Below are 12766 nucleotides of genomic sequence, written 5' to 3' on the forward strand. Positions count from 1 at the left end.
AAAAAGGTTCAGGTCCCTAAAAACATTCGGCTTGGGGGGGGAAAAAATTTAAAAAAAAAAAAAAAAAAAAAAAAAAACATTAAAATAAAATAAAGAAACACATCTACCAAAAGGCGATCATAATATTGAAAGAAAAGAGCAATTATGTGAGTGGAAGATGTCTTTCAATCAAGGTTTAATCATGTAACGCAGTTGAAACCCGTCAAAAGGCCTCCAATACCTGGGACTTGAAGGCCTGCAACTCGGCTTGAAGCTCGGCTATCTTTTCTTCACCCTTTACCAGCTGAGCTTGGGCCTCTTGTCGCTTTACAAACTCTTCATCAAGCTAGAAATAGAAATACCCAAATTATGCCTGAAACTGTTTTTGAGATTTTTTTTTTTTTGCATATACTTCAAGCTTGAGGAGCACAGAATCATTCATTTCAGAGTGAGAATGTCAGTTGGTGAGCTTAATCTCCCGTCTCGAGTGTGTCGCAGAGTACAATAATGTCACACATGGTTGAACAATGCTGAGGGTCAACACTTGCCTTTTCTGCCAGTTCTGAAGCTCTTTGCTCATACTCCTCAAATCGAGACTTATCGACACAAACCTCTGAAAAAGAAAAAGAAAGAAAAGAAAAAACAGAATTCAGTTCAAGTTGACAAAATAGCTCCACTAAGGAAGTGACTTGCCGATGAGATGGCTGAAATCCACGTCGAGACGTTTCCGATAACTGAAGTCTGGATCCGTTCCACTACGGTGCAGCACAATTTGAGACACGCACTCCTCAATGATCTTGAAGTACTGAGACCTGAGAGTGACACCAAGTGACATCAGTGAAGAGGAGAAGTGACAAAAAACTATTTTGCTCCTACGCATCCCTATTGAGATAGTTTGGGATGAGAAATGCATTCAGCCTGATGGAAGGTGGCACACCATGCGCAGAACAACGTGAACACAAATTTGATGTTTGCAGTAATATTTGCAAGAAACCTAAAACATCATCTTTTGAGCTTTCTCATGCAAATGCTCTAATGTACACTGCAGGTGAGACGAAATAAAGACACTCGGGTCAGAAATGTTTTCAAACCACATCAAAGATGTGTGTCATTTTTTTTAAAAAATGTAATGGCGATAGACGTTAAAATGTTAATTGCAAGTAATTTCGTCGTGCCACAAGATGGTGACAAAAGCGGCACCTCAACTCATCAAAGCTCATCTACGAGTCGGTGCTTTGGCCTGAGCACAAAACAGCAAAGTGTGTACGTCGTCATGATACCAAATTCGACCTTAGTATTTGTACTCACTGAGACAAAAAAAAAAAACCTGCACTGACAAATTTGACTCCAGTCGGTTTTACTTATAATTTCGAAAGACTGCTGTTAAATGAAGGCCAAGCATAAACATCTTCAGTGAATCATAATAGCGCTGATTGATATTCAGCAGGTTATAGAGGTTCAAACAGTGTTGGGTTAGTGTCAGACACGTTTTTTAAAAAAAAAAAAATTACATTGTTATGGCTGTAAAAAAAATAAACAAACAACACGGCAGCTAATAAATAAGCCACAATTGTTGTTTATTATTGCTCCATCTTTTGATCAAGTCAACTTTGATCAAGGCTCACACAGCTGTGGGTGAGCCAACCCAACGAAAGACTTTGAAAAGTACCATAAAAGAAGATGGGAAATACTCTTGAGCCATGGAAGCTCGATTGCTATGAGATGAAAGAGGCAACATTCTCTCTGTTAGTTGATGCCGTTCAAAGCCTTTAAGGCAGACATGGGCATCAGAAGACCAAAACGGGCCCATTCGCAGACTATGAGCGGCCCACGAACGATTGTCAGCAAGTCAAATACAGTGACAGTGGATCAGACTGTTTTTTTTCTCTTTGTTTTTCCCCACATATGGAGGGTGCCACATTAATTGCGTGGCTTCAACGGACGACCCTTCCTCCCCCCCCCAATAAGTCCGTTAAACGCGGTTCCACTGTCCAGGATATTTCTTTTGTGCAAGATTAAAAAAGGTCACAGTAAGTCCATCCATGCATTCTCCGTACCACTTTTCTCACAGGGGGATTGTGTCATAAAAACTTGACCAAAGACACCATTTAAAAAAAATAACGAAGCAGATGAGAAAACTATCCACAAATCAAATAAAAGTATGTTATAATCCGAAGACTTTGAAGTGCAGTAAATGCTTCCAAGGTCACATGCATCACAAGATTGATGGGATTCAGACGGAATTTGTTCATGTACTCGATTTTTAGTTGGACTCTTTTTGTGCTTTCTACTGTCTTTCTTATTAATTTATTGTTTTATTGTTGGTTGTTGTATGAATTATTTTTGCTCCATGTACAGCACTGTAGATGCATCAGTGGGTTTGTTTTAAAGTGCTGTAAAAATACAGTTGAGTATGAACCAAAAAAGGAAGGTGCTTGTTACCACGGGTCGTCTTATGCCCCTTTTCCACAAAAAACGCACCAGGGCCCATATTGTGCCTAGTTGGTGCTGAACAAGTTCTGATGAAGAACGTGTTTGGTTTTCCACTGGCAAAGAGCCAAATAAGAGCAATGTTATGATGTCATGTAAAGCGTCCATACATCACCGCTTACGTCGACAGTTTTTGCCAGAGTCTGGCTCAACAAATAATTGGGGCCATTTTTAGCACCAGTTTCAAGTACTGGAGCTTGAGCCAATTTTGGTGTTGGAAAAAGAAAGAACTGGTGCAAACCTGGGGACTGGCTCAGAAGTAGCACTAGCACAAGAGCGGCGGAAAAGGGCCATTACACGCTGAGTTGAAGAGTACCGTAGTCAAGGAGTCATCTAAAATGCATCAACCGGTGCCGAGTGCCAGGCAGGGGTCAAAAAAAAAAAAAAAAAAAAAAAAAGTCAAATTATGGGTAATGTCAAATTATGGGCAACGTCAAATTATGGGTAACGGTATGTGACACCCCCCCCCAAAAAGGATCATCATCATCATCATCATCATCTTTGCATTAATTGCACAACGCTACATAATTTCCTGTCGTTTTGTATTTCCTCCACCCTTTGTCGACAGACCTGACAAAGTAGTCATTGCGAATGAGGACCAAATGCTGCAGTATGGAGATGAAATAGTTTTCTGCACTGCTGTCCTTCACCATACTCAGCAAAATATTGAACACGTCCCCTGCATCAGTAAAGAGAGTCAAGGCAAGGACTCGCAGATAAATGGAGGTAATTTTTTGTCAGCATTAAAAAAAAAAACAACAACAAAAAACACATTGGTACCTTTCAATGAATGCATTCAAAGAGTGTCACACTTTGTAACATCTTGACCTTCAGTGTGTGACGTGTATTTTTCATTTACTAAGAGCGGACGGTCACTACATTAGGTAAACGGTATCAAGGATATTCCAGCTCGCTTTTGATGTCCTCCAGCCTATGAGAGAATTCCATCATGTCCTCTTCTCTGTGCTCCTCAAATACCTTGAGCTGAATGTCAAGTGCATCATTCCTCAAAGATGACAGTTGCTATATGTATTAAAAAAAAACACACACACACACACACACACACACACACACACACACACACACACACACACACACACACACACACACACACACACACACACACACACACACACACACACACAGTCAAGACAGTGCAAGGAGATAAAGTGTTAAGATTAGGAAGCAACTTGAGCATTGCAAGTGTCACTGGGGTTGCACTTACTGGTAAAATGGTTTTCAGGCCACACCGAATAAATTCATTCCTGATGTGCAGCCGCAAGTCCAGATCATCAGGTGATGTTACGAGCGCATTGATTAGCTGCATGCACGCCACCTGAAATATGAAATGTAAGTGTGTAAATGTGTGTCTGTGTAAGGGATCCTGGGTCGAGGGTTGCAGGTTTGAATTGCAGGTTTGAGTTCGTGCCATGAGAGTAAGAAAAAAAAAATAAATCCTTCTTCCAGCAGCTGATGAGCGTGCTGACATGCATCCTAAATGAGCTCGATCCCCAGGAAGAAAAAGTAACATAACTAATGCATGTCTATTTTCTGCCGCCTCCAACTGGGGAGGGCTGATTTTAATATTGATGCAACAACTGTAGACATAAATCCAACCGTCAACCGAAGGGAAAATTGGATCATTTGGAAGCTGGTTTTCACTGCCCCCCCAAGTTTATTTGTGGGACTGCTGATCTCGAGACTAAATTCAGACTGTTCATCTTTGCGCTTACTTGCAGCTGCACCGAGCGATCCCGTAGCCCTTGCACGATAGGATTAAATCTCTCGATGGCTCTCCATTCCCCGGCGGTGGTTATGGCTTCCAGGACCTTCTCCAAACTAAATGAAAAAATGAAACGTGTGAGTGAAGATCGGGTTGATGATGATGATGATGTTTGTCAAAAGGATTCTTAGTTACTCTGTAACTTGATCACAAGCGGACAGACAGTACCGGGTGGGCACTGAATCACTCGTCAATAACATATAACATGTTATACTACAATACATCATTCATTTTAACTCATTCAATGCCAGCCATTTTCAGACCCTTCTTAACCCTGACACGGAAAAAAAAATAATAAAAAATGTACATATAAAGAAGTATATGGGATTGAAAATCTGGAATCTTTCAAAAAATGTCCTTGGCATTGAATTTTAAATCAATATTAAAATTGTTGGTTTAAATGACAACACTAGAATAAAACTGTCACTGTTGTTTGAACTAAAAGACAAAAAGACACGAGAACACACGTGTTGTCTTCGCCGACGATGCAGATGGCCGAAAGCAGCTTGACCGCATCGGTCATCATCGCGGATTGGGTGGGGTCAATTGCTCTTGCCAGTAACGCAAGACTTCTCTCCTCCCCGAGTATTCGATCCAAGCCATACTGCAATACACAGGCACATGTGGAAACAGCTTTTCATTCACACAGTAAATTATTTTCAAGACAGCATTTTCACTTCATTTACGGTTGTACATACGAGGTGGACGTCGCACAATGAAATAAGCGGGAGCGTAGAAGGGCTTCATTCCCTAACCTTTGCTTCCACCCTTTTGTTTCTAACCCATTCAAATCTTTTGGATTCGTCTGTATTTTTAAATCCCGCTATGGATGATGGTTGAAATAAAAGTCCAACTTGACCTTGAACTAGCTCATGCTAGATGTAACAATACAATGTCACACGGCCAGAAGGCGCACTCCGTTATTGCAATGCTTTGATGTAACCGCTTCATATTTATGCCCGAGAAGTGTTTTTTGCACAAAAATTTATGGTCATGAGGACTTTACAACTGCCTCAGCTCGAGGTGTGCAATCTGGACAAAAATGTATGTCTCGATACAGACAACGTTCATACATCCCAATATTGTATTTTTCCTTCAAATTACATTCAAATAAATCAAACAATTTTCTGGGCTATCTTCTCCATTTAGCCTACATGATTTACATAGACCAAAATGAAATGAAAAAAAAATGCTTTGTAAAAAACGTAAACATCTGATCGTATAACCACTTTTCAAGGAATGCAGTAAAGTGTGAAGAATTCAAATAAATACCATACAACCTGGTGCTTCAAGTAACATTCAAGCACGCCAAATATTTTGTCCTGTAAAAGTGATCGCAAATGAAACGTCGCAGAGGCGGAATTTTAGTAGCACAAGTTTGTCAGCGCAACGATGTAAACAATATACCGTTATATCATATGATAGACATGTTAAATTATACCTATGGTACATATCGTTGGATCGCACAACTCTAGGCTGAGCGTAGGTGAGCGGATGATGCCACCACCTTTGGGTTCAAGTTGTTTTTTTTTTTTTTTGTTCAATTCACCTTTCAAAAGAAAAGCAAGCCATGCGCCTATTTTGCACCGTTTCTCCAATTTTTGGGGTTGGAGAGGGAGCAGTTCATCATCTCGCTGCTGCACATAATGAAAGCACTTGTACCACCAAAATATAACATTTGGAATGTGTCCTTTCATCTCAATTGAGAAATTAAAATCTTAACAACAAATTCACATCTTCGCAGAAATAAAATTAAATAAGTGAAAGAAGAAATAAAAGAAAACCGCAATACGGCTCGAGTTTTCAAGAGGTGGTGAGAGTGGCCTTTCATTTTTACATGCGACAGGTTTGGCATTAATTAAAAAGATAAAAAAAATGGAGCCCGTAATTGACCTTACAGCTAGTGACCATTAGCGAGTGCAACCCTTATTTTCTTTCACTCTGCATATAAGCGGTGTGAAGAAGACGGGAAAAGAATGCCTCACAGAAGGATCATTATGGCGCTGGTGCAATGGTCTTAAGAGACAATAAGACAGTGTCTCAGCTCCTCACACTTGAGTTATCTTGCTCGTTAGCTCGGTTCCCTCATTTGTGCCTCCGTTTCTGGCTTTCCAACTTCCCTGCGAATGATCAACTTCAGCATCCCATCACGATGACACATCCCAGTATTTTCTTTCATTCCCATTGCAAACATGTACAAATGTCAAACACATCTGCAAAATCGGATGTACGGGTGAAGGTAAAATATTCAATGAGGTTACTCAAACAACAAGCCAAGACACAAGCCATTACTGCTCTGCTTTAGTGATACACATGCTATAGTTAGTTGGGGGGGGCTACGAAAAAAAATTGGAACGCCGCCGTGCTACAAATTAAATACTGCATAATAGACATTGTTTTCAAATGACTGCACCAAGGCAAAGTCTAATTTTGCAAATGTAAATGCGCTTGCATTAACTTTGCTCGACTTAAGCGTCATTGTTGCGTATCAAGTGGGGTGGGGGAGGGAGGGGTGACGGCGGGCTTTTAGGACTCGAGGAAAGGAGGAAGGAGGACAGCTGTGCGCACAGTACAACAGTGATGATGTCAGGCAGGATCCTCATATCAACAAAATCATCACTTAAAAAAAAAAAAAAGAAGTTTCTTGAGTAACTCACATTGCATCGTTCAAGAGAGGAAGCCATTTTCAATACTTTTTCTTTTTTTTAATTCCAAATGTTTAAGCTGGGGAACACTGCTGTATTCCATAATTGGTATGGCGGAAAACAAACCAACAGAAAGGATGCAATATTATTCTGAAATTAATCAACAATTTCAAATACGTTGCTCTGCCTAAAATGCGACAAATCTTTATATGTAATATTTTATTTATTTTATAAATTAACTTGGGGGGGGGGGTGAAAGAAAATAGGCCCCGGCATGCCCGTGTCCCTCGTGATTAGAAAAATGGAAGGACAGATGGATGGATATTTTGTAACAGCCTTCTTATTGCCTGTATGACATTTCTTCAGTTTACGTATACGAGTACACACAGACACGTTCTGAAATGGCGGCTGGTGTATTTACCTTGTTGTTCATGAAGGCTTTTAGACACTGGATAACCTTATGTTGGTTCTTTTTGTCGATCCTCTCCTGCCTACGGAAATGGAACGAACAAAATTCATGAGGTAGCATTTATCCTGCTCAGGGTCACAGAGAAGCTGGAGCCTATTTCAGCTGACTTGGGACAAAAGCAGAACAGGTAAAGCCCGTGTTCAGAGCTATTCAATCCCAGACAGCGAGATGCGGAGAACGATTTAGCCAAGATTTGAAATGACCTGGTTAACACTATTCGGGGTTCTTACAGATTTGAGATTTTAAAATGTCATAACTTTTTTCCAACCCAAATTTTCAGACTTCTGGGTAAAAAAAAAAATATATTTTTTTTTTTTGTTTTTATTTTCTCAACAATTTGTGACATTTGAGTGAGTGTAACATTCTCATTCTTCATTTGGCATCATGTCGCCAAATAATTTCGACAATATTACAGCTAGGTAAGATTTAGTTTCTATTTTCCACGCTTTTTCGGACGTGACAAGTTCTTAAATAAAATTCCGTACTTTTCCACACTTGCATAGGAACCCTGAGTAAGTGAAAAATGCCAGTCATTGACACATGAATTTGTAATTAAACACTTACTGTTTCTTGGCCAGCAATCTCTCCAAAATGTCAAGTAACAGTCCAAGGCCCTCGTGACCAAAGTTCTGTACCCAGCTGGGAAAAGAGCAAACGTGGGCGATCACGACAGAGTGATGAGAGACAGTTAAATGAGGCGGTATGTTGAATTGTAATCAAAACAATTGGGAATAGGAGCAAGCCTAATGATCTTTTTTGAACGGTACCTGACAGGATTGCTCGTGAGTGAGACACGCAGTGAGTCCAGGCAAGCAAACAGGCGTTCTTCCATCACCCCTGACTTCAGTTCTCCCAGGAATTCCTGAGGAGATATCTGAGAGCTGCTTTTCAGGCTACCCTGGAGGTAGGAAAAAAGAAAAAGACTTGACATGGAAATGTGGAAAGAAAGAGAAACAGACTCTGACAAACTGTGGAACATACTATGTGAATGGAAGCCTTCGGGCATACCATGTGAAAAGAGTATGGCTCGAAACCACGCTGCAGGTTTCACCGCGTTGATCCTAACTTGCACGTACAAACACCTTTGCTTACAGTGAACGTAACTTCAAGCAGAAGTCAAGTCAACAATGTGTTGCGTCCCCACGAGTCCAAGCAAAGAATGCTGATTAATATTGTGTTTGTGAAACTGGAATGAAGCAGAAAAATCCACCCGTTTCCATCCCCCTCAGAGGGCTTCAGTTTTGTCCGCTACCGCCACCGGCGATTGATGTCACAGTGCGCACGACCTCAGCTTGCAAACGTCACGTGACCAAACCCAGAAAACAGTTGCCGCCCCCACAAATATCAGCGTATTTAAGACACTGGAGGTATTGGTTGGGTGGAGATCTAAAGACAATCACGCAGTAACACAAGAAATGTATCTGGTTTATCTATTTTTGTGCTCTGTGACTATGAAAACATATACAGTATTTAGACATATTATAAGTCATATTTTCACAGATTTGAAAGGATTTGGAAAGGAAACTTTCCATTTTAGGGGGATTTTGGCAGCCAGTTTGAAAAATTGCTTTGAGACAATATCAGATGCAATCTGAAATCAAAGAACTTTCAAAAACATTTTTTAAGTAGCCAAAATGGCAATAGAATCAATTTGTTAGAAATGAGATTAAATGTCCAAAAGGAAGATTTCATTTGGCCATCCCTACCATCAGGTACCAAAGTATTAACACATAAAACTGAAAAACTAACAGTGCGCCTTCAAATGTTTAAAAGCAGTACTCATTTATATGGTCGGCAGAACAATAGTATCATGATAAAATATAAAACATACCGCTTTTGATGCAGTACAAACATACTGGATGACCATTTCTCTCTTTGTATTCAAGTCCTTGTCTCTCAAGGGAGTCTTTTTGTCTTCATTCAAGTTCATGTCCTCCTAATATAAAATGTACAAAGTTGGAATTACACTCCACTTCTGTATTTTTCTGTCCTATTGCTGTCAAACACAAGGCAATGTGACATTCCAACGTATGAGAAGAACTTAAAACTTGGAAAACAATTGTGGGCTCAACATCAAGAGGATGCGTGACTTTTATCGTATTTATCAGTCGAATATTCAAAAACTAAAACAGATTAACATGCCGTGTATGGCTACAGTACACTTGCTTTGTTATGGTGTTTTCGAAGCCGATTCATTAATGCGTTTGAATGTTACCCAGTGTGAAAAATTCCAGTCTTTTTTTTTATTTTTTATTTATGTCTTCAATGCGCGGCATATTAGACAGTAAATCCAAAAACATGCATCTTGGGTGAATTGAAGAATTTCATTTGTGGATGGATGGACTCTGGTCTACTTTAAATGTAAAGACATGCTGATGCCAAGAGTCATTAGCTCAGTAAAAGTTAGCTGTTCATTAAAACAATTAAGAAAGAGTGTGGGCAGAAGGGTGATATGAAGAACGGATGATATTACTTGCATACCATCATCTTTTCAAACAATGCCAATATTTCCTTTTCTGAAGTGATCTTCGATGAAAGTTCCTCAAATTGGGAGTTGGATGACGAAAATACAGACCAATCGCTGGTACTGTATTTAGAATGAGGTATGGCCAGCCGCTCCTTTTTGCTACCCGGGATCCGAATGCTTGCAAATCTGTCCAGCTAGAAAAGGATAGAAAGACAACAATCAAAATTAAGTAAAAAGACGCAACATGTTAAGGTGGGTGTTAGTTTATATAGCAGGTAATCTTTCTTAGAGTGGAGTCATCATTGCATTCTAGGTTGGGAAAATAATATTGTGAGAAAAGCATAAATGTGGTTAGAAAGGCTGAAAGGAATATTGACAAATATGTTTACTGAAGGGGAAAGGCTTCACTTTGTTCATAAATGTGATGTTTGGGAATCAACCATGGTCAGAATTTCAAATAATAAAATTGTTTTAGTCATGTTAGTCGATAGTCTGCAGCCAAGAAGATGGAAGTACAGTTTCCATTTTTCACATCTTACCATGTCATCAGTGAGATTTCTAAATGGTAGGTGCTATGAATAGGGGACACACAAAAACAGTATCAAGCCTCATGAAGCATCTCTGCCATGCACACAAGCCACGACTGGAATGTATAAAACTAGTCTATGATCCTTTATAGAAAGCAATCAGGTAACTTAGATGGTTGTGAACACGGCAAAGTAAATAAAAGCTTGGTAAGAACAACATCAGACCCTCTCGTGTGATACCGTTTACAGTTTTGACTGGGCTATGTCGTTCGAACATACTGCAAAGTGATTTGAATATATTGATTTGATCGAACATATTGGTGAAACAGGCTACATGCCAAAAACATTACATTTTTTTCCCATAATCCCACGGAGTAATGACTTGTGCGTGTGCAATTGTGCACTATGGCCACTTCACAGGTGGAGCTCAACAAGAGAGGAAATTACATGAGGAAACATTGTTGATAGAAAATGCTGCTAAAATTGACTGTAGTTTTCTGCATCATAGATTGTCAGTGTCAGAAATCAAAAAAATGTGTATATCCATCATTTTGCACGAGCAGATACCATATGGTGCCCGATTGCGCATGTCAATACCCTGTGCAATTCTGGAGAAAAATGCTATTTTTTTTTAGCATTTGACCTACGTTCTACCAATATGTTCAAACGACTTTATCAAGATGTTCGAACCACTTGGCAATGCGTTTAAACGGCTTCATCAGTACATTCAAACCACTTTGCAGTACGTTTGCACAAAATAGCGCAGTCAAAACATTGGCAGTTTCACGTTTCAGTCCTAAACGATACCAAATAAACAATAATGAGAATCTGAAATGATTCGCTAGTGACAGCCATAAAATCAGTCCATTAAAAGTTGTGAATTTTGTTCACAAAGCATTACAGTACTAGTTTCTTACCCGAGTGCCATAACCACAACTAGGAAGCACGCAGTCCTAATCTTGACACAAATCAAACAACTTTTTCCTTCAAAAAGCCAAATACCGGTATATATAAAATATAGATGGATAAGTGCCCATTGAATTCAGACATATCCTCACACCTGTCATTTATCTTTTTTCATTGTTTCTTTTATAGAACAGTCTTTGTCACAAATAAGAGGACAACAAAAGCAGCACGGTGGAGAGAAATGTCCCCGTTAAGTGAAGTGAAACTTACAAACTTGGGCTTGCGGTCTCCGTCTTCGGAGCATGGCGTCCCAAGGTGGGAGGCGGAAGGCTTCTTCTTATGAGATTTACCGTCCCGTCCCGCTGTGGCTTCGAACCGCTGACCGTAGGTGTCCATGTCGTTCACTTAACTTGTGCACATCTAAATCCTGGGTATACAGTTACCACACATCCTTGTCAAACGCTTGTTGAAACAAGAGGCTGTGGGGTTTTTTTATTTATTTTTTTCAAAAAAGTTGCCTTTGTCGAAGAGGCGTATACAGGGGTTGCGGTCCATTGCATACAGTCACATAATTCTGAACCAGATCCATTGAGAAAGCAAGCGGTATTATAACTCGTGCATAGTAACTGTCAGTGTGGCTGTCAACTAGCAAGTTGCCTCCAACCTCATTTACTGGTGGCTTTACATAGCTCTAATCCAATTTGTGGACTGTCAGCTGAACGTGTCAATTTTCTACTAACCTGGGGAAGGCGGTGGACATGTAGTCGCTCTGTAGATATGGTTTATGTCGACTGATTATTTCCAAGTAGGGAAACTCTTGTAACGATTAGCTGAAATGCTGCCGACACAGAAATTCATTCCAGCGTTTTCGACAGACCCGCGCTAAGACGTGCAAAAAAATATCCTGTTTGAGTCCACCAATAGCGTTCACCGAAGAGTGCAGGCGATATTAACTCCTCCCGTTTTCCGTTAAGCATGCATTCAATTGGTTAGGAATGCTGCCAATCAACTAACATTCAATGGAATTGCTTGTTTTATAAAACATCAGCGTGTGTACGTGGGCGTTTTGTCTTTTTGTAACATTTATTTGCAAGGTAAAAGCTCAAAATATTTAAAATGTATTTATTCCATTTTGGTATGGGGCTGTAACAAATTTAAAGAAGCCATCCATCACCGGTGTGATAGTGCATGTTTTTCTGGAAGTGTGTCATGAAAATGGTATTTTAAGGCAGTCCGTAATAGGCCTCCCTTGGTAACTCAATCGTTGGTGACAATATGTAGCTGCACCAATCAGGAGACTGAAAAATGACGAAAAAACAGCCATTTCTGGTGTTTATGTGTGTCCGAGGCCAGCAGTTGGGATTGTGAAGGCCTTGGGCTGATTACATTTACATCACAATACATAGAAACTGAAATCTGATTGGACAAAAAAAAAGTATTTACTGTCCAGGTCTGGAAGCTGGGCAGCCAAGGCACAAGCTAAGAGATGATCATAATAAA

General features: G+C 39.9%; 1 protein-coding gene across 3 annotated transcripts in view; it reads right to left on the reverse strand.

Annotated features, from left to right (window-relative positions):
- LOC109524634 (protein diaphanous homolog 3) overlaps positions 1–12192 on the reverse strand; it is a 66990-nt gene extending 54798 nt beyond the window's left edge. The window contains exons 1-16 of one of the 3 annotated variants that reach the window (XM_019884636.1): positions 12007–12192; positions 11537–11693; positions 10373–10405; positions 9848–10027; positions 9198–9302; positions 8134–8264; positions 7931–8005; positions 7319–7388; positions 4720–4856; positions 4203–4308; positions 3695–3805; positions 3374–3492; positions 3040–3156; positions 673–791; positions 528–592; positions 221–325 (exon numbers count right to left, since the gene is read on the reverse strand). In XM_019884636.1, coding sequence (XP_019740195.1) covers positions 221–325; positions 528–592; positions 673–791; positions 3040–3156; positions 3374–3492; positions 3695–3805; positions 4203–4308; positions 4720–4856; positions 7319–7388; positions 7931–8005; positions 8134–8264; positions 9198–9302; positions 9848–10027; positions 10373–10405; positions 11537–11662 — 1599 coding nt within the window. In that variant the 5' untranslated portion in view covers positions 11663–11693; positions 12007–12192. The remainder of the gene's footprint in view (positions 1–220; positions 326–527; positions 593–672; positions 792–3039; positions 3157–3373; positions 3493–3694; positions 3806–4202; positions 4309–4719; positions 4857–7318; positions 7389–7930; positions 8006–8133; positions 8265–9197; positions 9303–9847; positions 10028–10372; positions 10406–11536; positions 11694–12006) is intronic. The other 2 variants (XM_019884633.1, XM_019884635.1) reach the window with 2 other exon arrangements.
- Between the last annotated feature and the right edge of the window lie 574 nt (positions 12193–12766).

The sequence above is a fragment of the Hippocampus comes genome, unplaced genomic scaffold, assembly GCF_001891065.2.
Source record: "Hippocampus comes isolate QL1 unplaced genomic scaffold, H_comes_QL1_v1.1 scaffold21, whole genome shotgun sequence".
In the NCBI taxonomy this organism is placed as follows: domain Eukaryota; kingdom Metazoa; phylum Chordata; class Actinopteri; order Syngnathiformes; family Syngnathidae; genus Hippocampus; species Hippocampus comes.